Source organism: Mauremys reevesii, linkage group 5 (genome assembly GCF_016161935.1).
Source record: "Mauremys reevesii isolate NIE-2019 linkage group 5, ASM1616193v1, whole genome shotgun sequence".
Classification (NCBI taxonomy): domain Eukaryota; kingdom Metazoa; phylum Chordata; order Testudines; family Geoemydidae; genus Mauremys; species Mauremys reevesii.
Window position 1 is genome coordinate 132,456,435 of NC_052627.1, and position 18,771 is coordinate 132,475,205.

Genomic DNA, 18,771 nt, shown 5'->3' on the forward strand with positions numbered 1-18,771 from the left:
TGGGATGGGGCTGGCAGTTGGGGTGCAGGAGGGGGTGTAGGGTCCCAGCAGCACTTACCGCAGCTCCCAGGAAAATTGCTGGGTGCTCTGTACTCACCAGCAGCCAAGCTTCCTGCCCCACCACCTCACCTCCGCCCCCTCCCCTGAGCACACCGCATGCCCACATCCCCGCTTCTCCTCCCAGTGCTTGCCGCTGAAAATCAGTTTCACCGTGTAACAAGCTCCGGGAGGGAGTGGGGAGGCGCGGGAATGTGGTGTGCTGAGGGGAGGAGGTGGGCCCGGGGCGGGGATTTGGGGAAGAGGTTGGAATGGGTGCGGGGCAGGGCTGGAGTCGGGGCAGGGGGGAAATCAAGCACCTACCAGGGCCATCAGATGTTGGCGCCTATGGTGAAGTAAACTCTAGCCCGCCCAAAAAGGTTACACTAGCAAATATCCATAGCTTTGTACATACATCTCACAAGAATATCAACGATCAGTGAGTTATTGGTTTTGCAGGGATATATTACATACCACCTTTTGGATCTCTCTCAATGACAACTGTGTGTTAGATGTGGCATGTCAGGCCCGGCAAGAGTTCCTGACACAGAGTTGCTGAACCCCCAAAGGCCTCTGCATCACAACCAGACACTCTGGAAATGCTCTGTAGAAATAGGGATATGAGGCTGGTTAGGAGGTACTCTGGGGGCAGATGGGGATGGATGGACACATACGCACCATTTCCTATTTGTGTTAGTCACCATGTCAATTATGTTATTAATCTAACCATTGTTCCAACAGATACTGCCACGGAGTATTAACAAACCCATGTCAGCATTTGTCTCATTAAACACACTCATTTGGTGTAATCAAGTGCAGATTTGTGTTTCATTTTATACATTTTTAATTGCAAATTGTTAAGTAAGTGTTCCTATAGTTAAACAGAGACAGAACCAATGTGTGACATCTGGAAGCATTGGTCTTAACAACATCTCTTTATGGGAACAGTGATGCAATTTTTTTTGTTCTGGGAACGTATTCTCATTCATTCCAAATGCCCGGTGGGTATTTCAAAAGCTGCACAGAATTCTGAAGACAGAGAAAAATTATTCAAGCTCCATCAGATCTTGCTGGAAGATGCTGCAAGTACCATATGTAATTTTCTTTCTGAGGGTCTGTCTACACAGCAGGCAGTGCTAACAATGGCAGTGAAGCTGTGGCAACACGAGCTGTATAAGCCCACCCAGGACCCTGGGTATGTACTCAGACAGCTAGTTCATGTGGTCCTGGCTTCACTGCTATTATTCGAGCTCACTACAGCACAGATATCTTGGGTATGTCTACACATGCTGCAGTCACACCTAATTGCAGTCTTGACATACACTAAAAGAAGCCTTACACCAAGAGGCACCAATCTAAAGCTCTGACATACGTCTAGCATAATTCCTGTGGCATTGTGTAATAGAAGTGCAACAGCACTTCTCCCACGCACATCTCACCAGCCAAGAGACTATGGTTTAACACTCCACCCCCAAAACACCTTCCTACCACTCAGAAATCAGCTACACTCAATAGCTTCAGAACTCCACAGATGCCCACTCAAACAGAAGGGCGTCGCAGTGTGGCCAGAAGGGCAATAGATCTGGGCTACTTCAGGCTAACGGAGATGGGGCATTCCAAAGCAAAGGGGTCACTTAGAATGCTCCTCCAGCAGTCCCTTGCCCTTTATAGAAGATCCAGCTGAAATGCCCCTATGATCTTAACTGCAGGAGGATGACATAGGGAGAAATACGGTCTCTCAGGTAAGCAATTCCAGGTCATTTAGGGCTTTTTAAGGTGAAAAATAGCAGTGTAAGCCCAGTGCCCAATTAACAGCCATGCAGATCCGGGAGCAAGGTGTGACGAAGTGGGACTGTTCTTAATGTTTCCTCTGAATACTGTGTGGGGGCCTCAGTTTCCCCTATGCATTTCTTAAGTCTCCAGCATATATAAATGGCTGACACTCTGTCTCCTGGCAACATATAACCGGGGCCCTTCCCCCCTGCAAAGGGATGGCTAAAGGTGAACAAAGAGATCAGGTGACTGCCTAGCTCAAGAAAGAGACAAAGGCCAGAAAGGAGGGGCTGGAGGGGGTTTCAGTTGGAAGCTGGCTGGGGACGGGAAGTGAAGGCAAATGGGGTTGTCTGGCTCACTGGGCCCCAGAATGGACCCGGCTGAGGGGTCCCGTTCTTTGTACCTACAAGCTTTGTTTTAGACAGTGTTCCTGTCATCTAATAAACCTCTGTTTTACTGGCTGGCTAAGAGTCATGTCTGACTGTGAAGTGGGGGTGCAGGACCCTCTGGCTTCCCCAGGACCCCGCCTGGGCGGACTTGCTGTGGAAAGCACACGAAGGGGCATATGCTGAATGCTCCAAGGAGAGACCCAGGAGGTGAAGCCGTGTGAGCTTCTTGCCCTGCAGACAGTCTGCTCCAAGGGAGAGGAGGCTCCCCAGAGTCCTGACTGGCTTTGCGGGGAGCAGTTCCAGAGCATCACCCGGGGACTCCGGGACACAAAGGCCTAACATACCCATGGCAAAAAGCTCTTACCAAGCAGATTGACATGTTCTACACTGGTGTTGGTTTCAAATGGATTTAGTATGTAACCCCACATGAGCACAATGCAGTTGTCCAGTAGAGAGGTGACAAAAAGGCAGCATGGCACCAAGTTCTGCATTCAAAAGGAAAGGCCATGACCACCTGACATGATGCAGATGAAGAAAACGGAACAGCAATCTTAGACATGCTACTATCTGATCATCGAGAAGCAGCTGGGGATGTAAGCAGAGCCCCTTAGACCTTGCTCACAAATATTTTAGCTATACTCCTGCAAAGCAGAGGAAAGACCTGGAGCCAACTCAGCCCTGGCTAACTCCTCCACTTACCTGCCCCATAATCCGTCATCATCACTTCAATCATCCAGGAATGAGCTTCAGCCAGCTCACTTTCATCCATTCCTTAGTCAAGCCCAGTCGCTGGGAAATGCCTTCCACTGCACTGTGCAAATCCAATGACAGAGCTATAAAGCTGGAGGCCATCAGCAAACGGAGCACCCTGTGGCTCACATCTCCTCGCTACGGGCTCAGTCCTGCCAGGTGCCAGGCATTCTGTTCCTGCCCAGCAAAGCACTTTTAAGTGCAGCTTAACTTCAAGCATGTGACTAGCTCCATTGACATCAGTGAGGCTATTCGTGCACATGAAGCTAATCAAGCGTGTTGTGGAGAAAGTGAATGGGGGAGGTGTTATTTGTCCCTTCACATAACACAAGAACCAGGAGTCACCCAATGAAATTAATAGGCAGCAGGTTTAAGACAAGCATCAGGAAGTACTTCTTCACCCAGCGCAGTCGAGCTGTGGAACTCGTTGCCAGGGGATGTTGTGAAGGCCAAAAGTATAACTGGGTTCAAAGAAGAATTAGAGAAGTTCATAGAGGATAGCCATTGATTGACCTATTAGCCAAGATGGGCAGGGACGCAACCCCATGCACTGGGTGTCCCTAAGCCTCTGACTGCTAGAAGCTGGGGCTGGGATATAAGGGAAAGATCACTCAATAATTGCCCTGTTCTTTTCCCTCCCTCTGCAGTAACTGGCATTGATCACTATCAGAGGACAGGATATTGGGGTAGATGGACCATTGGTCTGACCCAGCATGGCCGTTCTTATGTTTACATGCCTACACGCTTTCCAATGTGCCTGGCACCTGGCAGGGTCAAGCCTTAATTGTACATAGGAGGCTAGTGGAACCACCGTGGGAAGCAAAAAACCTTGTAGGCCCCACATAAAATAACTCACAGTGCAGGAGAGCAGTTGGCCAATACTATCCTCCGGAACCTCTGTGAGAGAACAGACTGAAGGCTCCGAAGTGCAATTGTATCCACTCCTACCAAGACCTGGGGTGTCAGTACCACCTTGTAAACCACAGGTCTTTGGCATAAAAGTCTGGCCTATTCTGCCTCTCCTGGAGCACAGAACACACGTCTCAGACTGCAAAGCACCCGGAGCTACCCATTCTAACATAGAGAAAGAATTATTGCTCTCACAATCCCACCTATAAGTATATTGACATAATCAAAGATGATTAAATATGAGAGTTTTGCCTCCCTGTAACAAGTGATAATCCATCCTTAGCCTATTACACTGAAACTAGATACTCCAGGAGCTTTCCAAACAGTAAGTGCTTTTTAATACCTTAGGTGCTACATTATCTGCTACAGTCAGTAAGCGAGGTGGACTAGGTAGCAAAATGTCAGCCTAATTCATAAATTCCTTGCTCTTGAACAGTCTATAAACATCATTTGCATGTACTTTTTGTGGCATAAGACACTGTCCATTATCAAGATAAGTCGTATTTAAAAACTCCTTGCCTGTTTTATTAACATTGTAGAACTGGAAGAATTTTTAAAACACAGAGTTTACTTTTCTGTGCTGACTTTTGATATTGTGCACTGCTTGGAGAGCGCAACTGGAGCCGTCAATTTCACTTTCTGGTTCTAATAAATTAATAGGATTGAATGAGGTTTGGCACACTTTGGAAAACAGCATAGAGCATCTTCTTCAGCCAGGCTTTTAGTTAAACTATTTTTAATTAATGAGAAGCCACTAGCAGACCATTGCACCTACTAAATCCCGAGGTAGCTGTTTGACAATGGAATCATATTTTCATCAGTTGTTGGTTTTAGGAATGCAAGGTGCCTTTATAGCACACTGGGTGCTATAAAAGAATACAGATAAGTACCACATTTGTCACATCCAGGTTTCCAGCACTATTGTGGGGATATTTAAATCCTTCCTCATCTCCCTTTCCCCTTTCTGCACACTAGAAAATTTTAAAACGAGAAATCAACTCTTTTCATGAGAAGTTTTGTAAAAAACACTATATTTGGAACTGAAATGATCAACTTAAAAAAAAGCATGGTTTCTTTTTTTGTTACAAAATTAGAATAACTGAAAAATTACAGAAAAATAATAAACTAGGAAATACTTACTTTCTGCATTTGACAGTATTGGGTGTCAAGTGACAATCACACACCTCTGAGTGGATATTTCGTGCAGAAAAGGAAAGACTCAATTAAAAAATAAATAAATTAGGAAACTTAATTTTAAACCAGAACATCAGCACAAGAACTATGGGGAAAGGGAGCATCAGACCCAAAGTACATCTCCCATGAGGCAATATGCCACATTAGGGGAAACAGTTTAATGCTGGACTGATGCAAAACAAAATATTTCACATCAGTTCAATCAAGCAAAATATTTCAACTCAGATCGAGCTCACCCGAAACAAGATGTTTTGATTTTCTCCCAATAGAAAAATCTACAATTTTTGGCAACAATCTAATTTTCTACAGGATAATTTTTAATTTGTGGAAATTGCTTTTCCTGTTGAAAAATCATTTGGATGGAAAATTCCCAACCCGCTCTCATAAGAATACGCAGCACTTATGAGAGTGACACTAAGCATACCACACACTACACATACCAAGGACATTGGCGCTATAGTAAAAGTGTGCTTCGAAAAGGAGGAAGCATAGAAATGAACCCAAAGCCCCCTGTTCTGTGTTGGAGTCTTTCCATTGGCTTCAATAGGCTTTGGATCAGATCCTAGAAGAACAGAAATGAATAATGTACTGGAGTCAAGATACATTTTGTAGCAGGAGTGACTGTGTTGGGTGTGATAAAGTCTTAACTATCACTTATTTGGGAAGACATCCATGCCTCTGCCATATGGAAGTATTGAGGTCATCCTAATCTTACGGTAATTTGCATTAATTCGCCTCTCTACACAAACACAAGAGAAATGTAATAACAAATCTGTAGGACTGACAAACGCAATCTATGTATTTCGTTAAAGCCAAAGTCTGAGCGATGTGTAAAACACAAGGCCCAGAGAGAATGTAATTGGCAAACGCCAAGCAGTTAAAAAAAGACCCACTCCTTAGAATGCCTTTGTAGGAAAGCAAAAGATCAGAGAGGAGTTGGGGGGGGACCCACATTCTAGGAAACACCACAGCATCCCCAAGGTTCAGAAGAGTAATTAACTCTTAAGAGACCTGGCCACACTTCTAAGCAAGACCCACATTGAAAAGGATCTTTATGACGCCTAGTTCTGCACCATAGAGCATTTTTCTTGTAAATTTTAAATTAAAGCCATTCAGTCAGATCTCAGCTGGTATAAAGCAACTTTGCTCCAACTGACTTCAGAAGACTATGAAAGGTTCCCCCCCTTCCCTCGCTCTTCAATTTTTCCTTTTTTGCAATTTGACTGGAGAACACAGTTTGTGTTCAAAGAGTTGCAGAAGAGTTGTAGCTGAACAGGATGGGACTTCATTAATAGCGCCTGTGCTATTTTGTGAAATCAGGCGGCCAACCAGCATTCAGAGAGAAAACACATACTGATGTTTGGCTGCTATAGCAAGAAAGGACAGTCCAATGGTTAGGACATGAGCCTGGGACATGGGAAACTTTGATTAAGTCCCTGCACCCTGGTGTGATTTGAACAAGTCACTGAGTTTCTGTGTCTGTTCCCCGTCTGCAAATCATGCATAATAACACCGCCCTACTTGAGAGGTGTTGTGAGGATACGTACATTAAAGATTTTGAAGTGCTTAGATACTATGGGCTGCATGAGTTCCTTAGACTGATGTTGTAGATTCTTATGGATTAAGGAAGATGTATAATTACTTTGTGCCAGGGCCATGCCTGCGGATGGTCCACCGAGCCGTGGGACCAGCGGACCCTCCGCAGGCACGTCTGCGGGAGGTTCACCGCAGCCGCGGGACCGGCGACCGCCAGAGCGCCCCCCCCCACGGCGTGCCGCCGTGCTTGGGGCAGCAGAACTCCTAGAGCTGCCCCTGCTTTGTGCAATACATAAAGTAAGGTATCGTCCCCCTTTTAGACTGTTTCACATACCGGGTAATGACATGGGAACACTCCAGGGATCTGGAAGTGGAAGCAGTGGCTTGCCAAAGATTCTAAAAACTGAACCAGAAGAAAAGTGGGTATATTATATGTATATGATGACGAAGAATACACAACTATTTACTGAGAGTAACTGTTTTCTTATCCCATATGCAACAGGCTACAGTTCTTAGCAGGAGACAGAGAGTGGGGAGTTGTCAAGAAAGTTGCAGATTACTTTGAGACAGTTCTCCCAGATGCATTAGAGGAACTGTAAAATCTGGCACAGAAGGAACAATAATCCACAGTCAGAAGAGTTACTGCCGCTTAGACAGGAAACCCTTCTTGCTGAGGACTGTCATAGCCACAGTTTGCACTTATTGATTAATGCAATGGAGTTTCATTTAGAGCACATTCCTGAGGTCTTGTATCTGGTGTAGCTTTGTCTCTTTCTTTTTTCCAATTACAGCAGGTATATTGCCCTGTAAATCATGGTATTGGTATAAGGAATAAAAACAAACAGGAATTTTTAACTTTTCAATATCTGTTAAGTTCAGTTTTTCCACTTTTAGTTCAGACTAGCAAAAATAAACTAACAGTGTAGAGTGGTTCCTTGTTAGTTACTAGAGAAGATCAATGTATTTCTCAATTCCATTTTGTATTCAAGTTAATTATAGAAACTGCAGACTGCTGATTTGCAGTCTTAAGGGGTCTAGTTTCAGTGTATATCTGTAGCTCCCATTGACAAGTTACACAGATGCAAATAGCAAGAAGACACGTAGCACAACAGCTTATTTGGATGTATAACCAGGGCTCAGGCCATGTCTACACTAGAGAGTTTACAGTGGCACAGCTGCACCAATGTCAGCTTAACTACTCTAGCCCCCGCAAGCGGCAGAAGCTATGTCAGTGGAGACGCTCTCCCACCAATTTAGTGCTGTCCACACCAGCTCTTATGACGTTGTAACTTATGTCGCTCAGGGGGGTGATTTATTCACCCCCCTGAGCAACATAAACTGTAGTGTAGACATAGCCTCCGTTATTTAAATTAGATTTTTGTGAATTGTAGAATTAAAGCATCACGTTCAAGGAAAAATTTCAAATTTTCTGATTTGTGTATATTTCTTAATTTGTAGTTCTGTAATACTAAGCTCTGCAAGAGAGTAAGTTATGATAAATATTTTAGCTCGACTGACATTTGCCACATTCAAATGGCCTCTAGTTTCATTTGAGACGTGTAGGGGATATCTGAGGTCTTTTGCTCAAGTTCTGGGTGAACTTTACTTAAAATTAGTGTAAAGCTTAAAAAGGATGAAACTCAAGTACCTGTTATGCTAGGGTATAGATTTTATATTATATATATAAAATCGTGCTTTGAAGAGGGCAGCCTGGGCATCTTATCTTTCTCTTGGCTTAATCTTTTCATTTGAACATGCTCTCCTAGCAAGAGAACAGGACATGGTGTAAACTATTTTAATGGTTATATGCTTTCTTGCATCACTCTAAACATTTCTTGGAACAAAGGATAGCACGTGTATAACCCCGAACAATCCCAGGCAATTCATTCAAAAGCCTCCTGATGACGGGCAAATCAACCTAGTTCAAGTCTTTCACTCCTGAAGACCTGGGTTCAAGTAAGGGCTTTAAGGTAAAGTGAAAATAAACTTGGTCATCTTGTAATGGCAGAAAAGCTTTCTAGCCCACACAGTGGACCTAAATTTGGTACCAGCGTCAGTCTGCTTAAGAGAAGCCCGGGATTAGACTATGATGATAGTGCATCTCACTTCTACAGTGGAAAGTGGCATAGTCAATCCAGTACAAGTGGAATACTAGGCGGTAGTACCGCTGAAAAGGATCTGGGGGGGTAACAGTGGATCATAAATGAAATAGGAGTCAACAATGTGATGCAGTTGCAAAAAAATGCCAATAACCTTCTGGGGCGTATTAACAGGAGCGTTGTGTGTAAGACACAGGAGGGTAATTGTCCTGCTGTACTTGGCACTTGTGAGGCCTCAGCTGGAGAGTGGTGTCCAATTCTGGGCACCATGCTATAACAAAGATGTAGATAAATTGGACAGGATCCAAAGGAGAGCAACAAACATAATAAACGGTTTAGAAAACCTGACCTCTGAGAAAAGCTTTAAAAAAAAATGGGCATGTTTAGTCTTGAGAAAAGATGACTGAGTGGGGACCTGACAACAGTCTTCAGATACATTAAGGGCTGTTATAAAACGGAATGAAGATCAATTGTTCTCAATCTCCACCGAAGGTAGGACATGATATAATGGGCTTCATTAGCTCAGGGAGATTTAGGTTAGACATTAGGAAAAACTTTCCAAAAGTAAGGGTAGGTAAGCTCTGGAACAGGCTTCCAAGGGAGGTTGTTGAACCCCATCACTGGAGGCTTTTCAGAACAGGTTTAGCAAACACTATCAGGGATGATTTAGGTTTACTCAGTCCTGCTTCAGCATAAGGGGCTGGACTCAATGACCTCTCAAGGTCCCTTCCAGCCCTACAGTGCTATGATTCTAAGTTTGTAACACTAACTTTGTATTAAGGAACTATGTACAGAGGTGCTGCAGCTAACATTCCAGCCATGTGCATGCAGACCGGATTCCTGGTGCTGTCTCACAACTCTTCCCTCCTGCAAGCAACCTATGCTCCTCCGTCCAAGTTCCATGCAGTCTGCTCCAACCCCTGCTCCATATTCAACTTCCCCATGCTGTGACTTTGTCCCCCAGGCCCTCTTCCACCTTCTCCCTGCCTGTCCCTCATTCTGTACGACCCCCTTCCCCAAATCCTCCTCACTTCCCTTGTCAACAGGGCAGTGACACAGAGAACCACCAACACCTCCTCACTCTCTCCTCCGTGTGGCAGTTGCTCCTTGCTGGTTGGGAGCCATTATGGGAGCAACAAAAATGCAGGAAGAGAGGCAGCCCAGTTGCCCCCAATCCTGCTGCCCCAGCATCCCCCAGCAGCTGGAAGCAGGGACTGAAGGGGAATCTCACAGCCTGCTTACAGCCACCTTGGAGACAAGTGATCCCAGGGAAGGGCTATGGCGGGGGGGGGGGGGGAAAGAGTGGCAGATATAAGTCTATGAAAGATGCACCTTCAAGGATTTCCAAGTCACCGTAATAGAACCAGTATCTCATGACCCAGTTCCCTCCATGATAAGCCTCTATTACTCAGTCCTTGAGCTCTTTCTAGGGAAATTAGGCCAACATTACCTGTGTTTATGTGGGTGGCAGGAAAGACTCCTGGCCCCATTCCCCTCAGCAATAAGCTGGTAGCCTCTGCTGCTCTTGCCTGATTTCCCCCCTCAGCAAGCGAGAAAAATAGGCCCTAAGTAGCTAAAGTCCCAGCTCAGAATTCAGCTAAGTCTACCCCATCACACCCAGTTACTGTTCATGCTCTGCTTCAGACCAGCTGCATCCCCTTTTCCGCGACGGGTGTTCATTTTACAACATACCAATTGGTCATATTGGCCATAACAGGTCAGACCAGTAATCCATCCAATCCTTGATCCTGCATCTGACAGCAACCAGGACCAGATGAATCACAGGGAGGTGCAAGCAACTCTGTGGTAGATAATTACAGAATAACTTGCCCACGGGTGTTGGGAAGCAACTTCTCCTCATCCATTAGTTAGTAGTTGGCTTCTGCCCTCAAAAATGAAGGTTCTACATTTTTTTAAAAAATATCCTCTCTCATTGCTCTTACAAAGCATTCCACTAAGCAACTGACTAAGCTCTTCTCCTAACTGATGCCACCTGGCCCCAAGGTCCACAGGCCCATTAGGCAAAAGCTATTTCCTTTGTTCAGTTTAAGATGTGATGCCTTTGAATTTCACTGAATGACCCCCTGTTGTCATTACTGTGTACACATCTACCATGTTGCCTTTCTAACTAATAGCCCTTCTCTTTTCATGTTGTCTTTATATGGAAGTCCCTCACTAACTCTAGTCATTTGGCCATCTGTCTCTGAATCTGAACGCTGGGTGGCAGGGAGGGAAAGCAACCTGAACTGACCACAACATTCCAAGTAGGGATAAACTACCAATTTGAAAACTAGCATCATATTTCAGTTTTAGTCTCTATCCCACTCCATCTACAACCTATTATTTTGTTTTCCTTTTTGATCACCCATTGCACATGAACCAGAGGCTTTCACTGTAGTGTCTTTAGTATCTCCCTGCTCTTCGAGCAGCTGCAGTTAATTGAGAAGCCAGCAAAACATATGAGTAATTCAATTCTTACCTTCTTCTATGGAGAGAAGATTTCCCTCACTCTCAGTTCTCTTTGACTCAGCTTTCATCTTTTAAGAGGGCAGAACACAGCAGAAGGACCAAAGCTGCCTTTTCCTCCCTTCTTTGACCCTTAGACTTGTGGGAAATGAGTGGGGGAGGGAGCGTTCCCACCTATAAACACCCCTGCAACGTGCCTTAGAAGGTCATCCTGTCTCTGGGTGAGATGGAAGGTACACAGGAGGGAAGCTGCTTCACCTATCACTAGTGGTGGGTGTGTGAAGGGAACAACCCATGTCTTCCACTCTTCCCTTAAGGTGCTACCAGCTTTTCCTCGGGGCTCCCCTGCTCACAAGCCTGCAGCTCAACTTTGGGTCCGAAGCTGAGGAGAACTGTGCAGAACCCACCTGCTCTAACAGCGCTACCAACCTACCCCTGGTGCTGGTTTAACTGTTGCCTCCTGGAATCTTCCAGGAGTTTGAAAAACAAACCAACCCCTCATGAGAGAGTGGTTGGTTCTGAGCTGAGAGAAGAGCTGGGTACAGGTGATCCTGTTAGCTCTGGGAGAGGTGGAGCTGTGAGAAGGCACAGCCCACCTGTGTGCTGCTGGGTTCTGCCTCTAGGTAGAAAAGGTTCATCCTTGGGTCAGAAAGAAGCTGTTTCTCAAAGGTTTCTCCTGGGAGCTAGTTACTGAAGGGGCTGGATGAGGGAATCAGAAGCAAGATTAAGCTAGGAATGAGTGAGGTTGTGAACACTCCTAAAATGGGGTTGTGTTTTTGGGGATTTTCAGGGGCTGCTTGTGAGAAAGAACCTTTGTAATGGGGCAGTGTTTGCAAGCTGCATTCAGTTTCTGGGATACACTATTGTACTTACTGAACATTTCTGCAGAGGCTCATTTTAGGTCTTGGGCTGCCTACAATACCCACAAACACCACGCTCCAGCCGTTTCCCCAGAGCAGCTGCCCCTTCACAGTGTCAAAACACCGTTCTGTGCAATGCATCTTCTTTTGTAGGGTCCCCTGATTAAAAACAGGCCAAAGCCATATAAATAAAAGAAATATAAGCCAGTCCGTATTATTATAGAGACTTCAGTGGCCTCAAAGGGGTAGTTTGATGCCATAATCCTGAATCCCAAGGAGAGAAAATGCCCCCAAAGACTTATTTAAATAAAAATAATTCACCATTCATCATTTGCTCTTGATTCAAAAGAACATAAGAATGGCCATACTGGGTCAGACCAAAAGTCCACCTAGCCCAGTCTCCTGTCTTCCGACAGTGGCCAATGCCAGGTGCCCCAGAGGGAATGAACAGAACAGGGAATCATCAAGTGATCCATTCCCTGTCACCCATTCCCAGCTTCTGGCAAACAAGACCATAGATTCCAAGACCAGAAGGGACCATCTAGCTCAGTGGTTTTCAAACTTTTTTTCTGGTGACCCAGTTGAAGAAAATTGCTGATGCCTGCGACCCAACGGAGCTGGGGATGAGGGGTTTGGGGTGTGAAAGGAGGTGAGGGCTGGGGCAGAGGGTTGGGGTGCAGGGGTCATGGCTGCAGGGCGGGGCTGGGAATGAGGGGTTCAGGGTGTGGGAGGGGACTCTGAGCTGGGGCAGGAGTGCGGGGGTGGGTCAGGGCTCTGGGCTGGGGGCGCAGGCTCTGGGCTGGGCCCAGGGATGAGGGGTTTGGGGTTCAGGAAGGGGCTTTAGTTTTTGGGGTGCTCAGGGCTGGGGCAAGGGATTGGGGCACAGGGTTGGGGAACAGGCAGTGGCGCAGCTGGGGCGCTAAGGCAGGCTTCCTGCCTGTCCTGGTACCACATAAGAACAGCCACATTGGGTCAGACCAAAGGTCCATCCAGCCCGTATCTTGTTTACCGACAGTGGCCAATGCCAGGTGCCCCTGGGAGTGAACCTAACAGGTAATGATCAAGTGATCTCTCTCCTGCCATCCATCTCCATCCTCTGACGAACAGAGGCTAGGGACACCATTCCTTACCCATCCTGGCTAATAGCCATTAATGGACTTAATCTCCATGAATTTATCTAGTTCTCTTTTAAACCCTGTTACAGTCCTAGCCTTCACAACCTCCCCAGGCAAGGAGTTCCACAGGTTGACTGTGCACTGTGTGAAGAAGAACTTCCTTTTATTTGTTTTAAACCTGCTGCCCATTAAGTCCCAGAAGTGGCCAGCAGCAGGTCTGGCTCCTAGGCAGAGGCATGCAAGCAGCTCCGCACAGCTTGTGTCTGCAGGCACTGCCCTCGCCCCCAGCTCATGGAGCCGGAGCTCGGGGTGGGGGCAGCACGCAGAGCCCCATGGCACCCCTGCCTAGGATCCAGACTTGCTGCTGGCCGCTTCTGGGGTGCAGCATGGTGTCAGAACAGGTAGAGACTAGCCTACTTTAGCCAAAACCTCTGCTGGACCAGGAAAGCATTATAATAACCATTTTATTAAGTGGATCACTAAGCCATCAAGCAGTTGTGACTTCCCCAAGATCACATAGTGAATCAGTGGCAGAGGCTGGGATTCTTGAAACCCAACTTCTTGCTCTAGCCAGTTCAAAATAATGTGTTTTCCATTATATATTAGTTGACACCAGAGAGCCAACATTTACTCACTGTGATATCTGAGACATTGCAGCTGTTTGCTGATGCAAGTGCTGCATCGGGGAAATATTGTGGTACCTCAGATACCACTGTATGGAAACTGAGGAGAAACGATAATGGCAATCAGTGTAGACAAAGTTGAGCTCCAGTTTCCATTCTAGCCCCCCTCTCTTCAGGTGCTTTAAGAACATCAAGTATATTCTCTTTGGGTTGAAATTTTCCATGTTGGGTTTTAGTCTACAGGTGAAGGACTTGTTATTTTTACTGAAAGTTTGGGAAAGTCAGTTCAGCTGCCTTTGTTGAGATATATGAGCAGGAAAACAATATACTTTCTATATTGTCAAGGAGAGACTCATTTCTGTTTCTTCTTCTGGTTAAAGCTCCTTGATCTAGAACCAGTGAATCTGTCCAGGTGACTGAAGATGGGTGTCATCTTGAAGTATTTAAGGAGAAATGTGCATTTATTACTATTGCGTCATATAACATCTACATCTGGATATGAAGCGCCGATAGTAGAGTCAGAAGTCAGACATATAACAGTCAATGTCACATTATAAAGTTTGGTAAATAGGAAAAAAGTTGGCCAGATTCAACGTTTTCAATTACATTTATTACCAAGTACTATATGGCCTCTGTGTTCAGGTGTTCCTGGAAGTCAAGGATTCTGAGTGATAGGATATGCTTTTTAAAGAGGGAATTGGTAAGTGACTGTCAGGGTAGTTAAGCACTGGAATAAATTGCCTAGGGAGGTTGTGAAATCTCCATTGTTGGAGATTTTTGAGAGCAGGTTAGACAAACACCCGTCAGGGATGTTCTAGATAATACTTAGTCCTGCCATGAGTGCAGAGGACTGGACTATATGACTTCTCAAGGTCCCTTCCAGACCTACAGTTCTATGATTCTATAGGTGAGCTGATAATCCCTTTGTGGGAGTTAGTTCTATACTGTACTGATATCTTGTAGCATCAATCCTGATCACCTGATGAGGTAGTGTAGGATGGATGGAAGGTTTGGAGGTGGGCCTGAACTGGAACACTGAACCTGAACTCCCTCAAACTTTGGGAAAGTTTGGATTTGGATCCACTTCTGGATTCTACCTTCTCAGCGTGATTGCGAACTGTGGGAACAGCCCCAGGTATACATTTCTCCAACTCTCATACCAGTCAGTTGCAGGGAGCAAGAATGTTATCCTGGGTGGAGATTTTTCATGAATTTAATGTTCACAAAGTTGCCTGATTAATGGTCCTGAGGTCTGTAGTCATCTAACCACAAATGGCCAGATCTTGCTTGTGTTACTTACGCATAATATTGCACATTGATCTGCAACAGTGTTGTGAATTAGTGAGTTGAGAAGGATTGAGCCCAGACCAATATAGGAAAGGTAATCATAGTACAAATACACACAGAATTAATGTGCTTCAAATCTGCTTTAAAAACATCACCTTTAGGAGGAAAAAGATACATCAGATGCTGGTTCATTCAGTCCTTGGACTCTGCTGAGATTACCAATTAGTGTCAACTATGGTGGTTTCTGGGATATGCACTGACACTGCCAGCTCATTTCACTTAAGTCACTGAATAGCAATCATTTGGTAATGACTTATGGTCATTGTGTAGCTGCAATGTGAAAATGTATTGGTTCAGGATCACACTTTCACCTTGGGTATATCCTTTATTAGTGTAACAGCCTGCATGGAACTTGAGGGAGGAGCACAGGTTGCAGGTGGGAAGAGTTTGTAGGAGTCACCAGGAAGACAGTCTATGAGCACATGCAGCATGTTTGTAACTCATTTGTAAATGGTTCCCATCTTGTGGAAAATTCCAATATTTCAAGATTTGTTCTGGTCCTGAATTGGAAAAAAAATGGAAATATTGAAATTTCTCATGGAATGGAAAGCTAACAAAAATTATATTTAAAACATTTTATTTTAACATTCCCAATCAAAATGAAATGTTTCACCATTTCCAAATAGAAACATTTTATTTTGGCTTGGTTTGACATTAATCGGTGTCCTTGTGAGTTGTTGTAGTGCCATCTGAAAGATGTAGTTTGAGTATCCCATGTTTCCATTCTCCTGTATGGGTTCCCAGCTGGATTACATCTCCCATTACGTATCATGGTCAACTGATTCCCATAATGCACCCTGTCAGTTCAACCAGAGGTGACACCATGGTGCATCGTGGGAGATGAAACCCTACGAGGAAGCCCAGTCCATACAGGATAACTGGGATAAGAGGCACCCAAACTCCCATGAGGTGTTGCAGAAGCCAAAATGTTTCAGTTCAGGTCAGCAAAACTGAATGTTCCAAATAAAAAAATTTGACAACCCAGACACTTTCCTGTAGCAAATTTCAATTTTGTAGAAACTACATTTTCCAGAAAAACACTTTGGCAGAAAATTTTCAACCAGCTCTAGTGTAAAATGCTACCAAACCACAATGGTCAGATTTTTACACCCATTTGCACTGGTGTAAATGATTGCACAAGGTAAAAGGTGATGGTAAAAAAGTCCCTGTGTGCCCAAAATGGAAGAGATCTGAATAGTCATTTGCTTATTTTTCTCCTGATATCTTTTGGGGAAGTTTTTCAGGTGCTCAAATAAAAGTCAAGTGCCCAAGTCCCATTGGCTTTCAATGGGAGTTGGCCTTTGGAAATCACCCCATTCATATCATGAGGATTGTTTTCTTTATGATATTTATTTTTATTTCTCAGGACAGTATGTGTGGACAAGTGTCAAAAGAAACGTGATAATGGAATCAGACTTTCAGGCCAGAAGGAACCATCGTGATCATTTAGTCTGACCTCCTGCACATCACAGGTCACAGACCCTCACCCACCCACTCCTGTAATAGACCCCTAACCTCTGACTGTGTTCCTGAAGTCCTCAGATCATGGTTTAAAGACTTAAAGTTACAGAGAATCTACAGTTTACACTAGTTTAAAGCTGCAAGTGACCCATGCCCCACGCTGCAGAGGAAGGTGAATGGTAGCTTTCCCCACATGATACAATCAAGCATATCACTGTTGAGTCACAGATGCACACTGCATGCACATGTTAAGACATGTGAGGGGTGCCCGCTTGTTCTGCATTTCTAACACACTCAGTTCAAGGTGGGCTTGTGCCTGGGCCAATAGGATCTTGAAGGTTGGGTTGTTAGTAATTTCAGCTCTATTTAGTCAGCTGAGCGTCCATACCTAAATAATCATGAAGAAGGTAAAACAAGCAACAACAAAATGAATGCTGAAGCGCTCACATGGCATAGATCACTGCTCAGCAATCGGCATGGAGTGTGGGAGGCTGTGATGCTGGTAAACCAAGTGCCAGCTTTTGCCAAGTCTATAGGAGACAGCTGGGCAGTGACAATTTCATAGGTGGAAACCAGACTTCTGTGTTAATATTGTGCAAAGTAGGTGTTACACCAGTAAGAATCTGTTTAGTCTCCATGAAATGCTTGTAAATTGCTGCATGCATTAATCTCACTTGTAATGTCTGTATCCTGGGCAATAAGGTAAAACGCAAGCTTTGCTTTCATTGTAAAAATGCCTGTTCTGAACTTGTGAACCTAGGCAGGAAAAGGGGCTCCCCTGCTCTTCCAGAACTATCAAGACTAAGTGGCGCATTGGGACACATCACAACAAAAAGGCTGGTTTAAGGCCCTCTTATAGCCATGTAGGGGCTACGTGCGAGAAAGCACGTTCCATCACACTGACTTCTGGAAGAGAAAAATAAAGATAGCTGACATCAAGATTTTTCATCTCTTTGCTGTTTGAACTCTTACAAGAGCTGGAGCTAAGAACCAATGAGACGGAAATCGCCAGCATCAGCCTGGGTTAGCCCTAAAAAGACATTCAGTGCTGACAAATTACGACATCTCTATCACCTTTTGCAACCATAGCCTGAGCTCATTTGTATATATCTGTTGCCTGCTTTAACCTGTAAACAATTCTCTCTTTTCTTTTCCCTAGTTAATATAGCTTTAATTAGTTTACTGTAGGACTGGCTACAAGTGTTGTCTTTGGTGTGAGAACTAAGGTACAAATTGACTGGTCTCTTGGGAATAACATGAATATGTTGTGATTTTTGGTGTAAATGACCATTTATCACTAAGTCCAGCTTGCCTGGTGGCAAGATAGACTTGAATGCTCAAGGGGACTGTCTGAGACTCAATGCTAAGACTCTTACAGTGATCCAGGAGTTCACATTTGTTGCTGAGTTGGTGAAATTTACACCACCAGTTTGGGGTGTCTGGTCTGCTTTTGACAGTCTGCCCTGAGGTTAGCACTTTCAGTCAGGAGACACTCCAGGCAGCGAGACAGATGCATACGTGGAGTCCCTGACTTTTTGGATGTTAACAAGCATCATTCTCGCTCTCTCTTTCCCCCTTATACTGCTGTAAGTCTTACATCTGGGAAACGGTCTAAATGATTCAAGGGATGCCAAAATATTTGTGGCTAGCGGAACTGTTTATTCCAGAACCTTCTAACGTGTACTCCATATTTCAATAAGCTTTGTTTTCAGTAGCGGTCCAGATGGGGTAGTGGATACATGCACCAGGCTTTCAGGTGGAGATCTAAATTCAAATCTTTGCCCATAAATTAAATAGATTTGGTATTTTCAATTTAACCCCAGCAGACACTTCTCACACGGCAAGACTGCCAAATTCAGCGCTTGCTCTCTCTCTCTCTCACTCTCGCTCTCTCTGAAGAGGCTGTGGAGTCAACATCATCTTCTCACCCCATTGTTTATCAACAGTTCCTCTAGTAGAGTGATATAACACTATATGTAATTTTGACATTAACATTTAATTAGGGTAACCTGTCTCCCTTATTACATGCCTGGATTTAAGTTCAGGCACATATATACTAAGAAGAGAAAAAGACCCATGACTCATAGATTTGAAGGCCAAAAGCAGTGCTGTAACAAGGGGGAGGCGAATGAGGCACTGCCTCAGGTTTGCAAAGTGGAGGGGTACAGCTCTACCGCGATCAGCAGCGCTTCGGTGGCAGCTCTACCGCCGCT

General features: G+C 44.8%; 1 protein-coding gene across 6 annotated transcripts in view; it reads right to left on the reverse strand.

Annotated features, from left to right (window-relative positions):
* SLC4A11 (solute carrier family 4 member 11) overlaps positions 1-11,638 on the reverse strand; it is a 257,410-nt gene extending 245,772 nt beyond the window's left edge. For 2 of the 6 annotated variants that reach the window (XM_039540271.1, XM_039540264.1), the window contains exons 1-2: positions 11,166-11,574; positions 6,922-6,990 (exon numbers count right to left, since the gene is read on the reverse strand). In XM_039540271.1, coding sequence (XP_039396205.1) covers positions 6,922-6,990; positions 11,166-11,223 — 127 coding nt within the window. In that variant the 5' untranslated portion in view covers positions 11,224-11,574. The other 4 variants (XM_039540263.1, XM_039540262.1, XM_039540269.1 and 1 more) reach the window with 4 other exon arrangements.
* Positions 11,639-18,771: the final 7,133 nt, after the last annotated feature.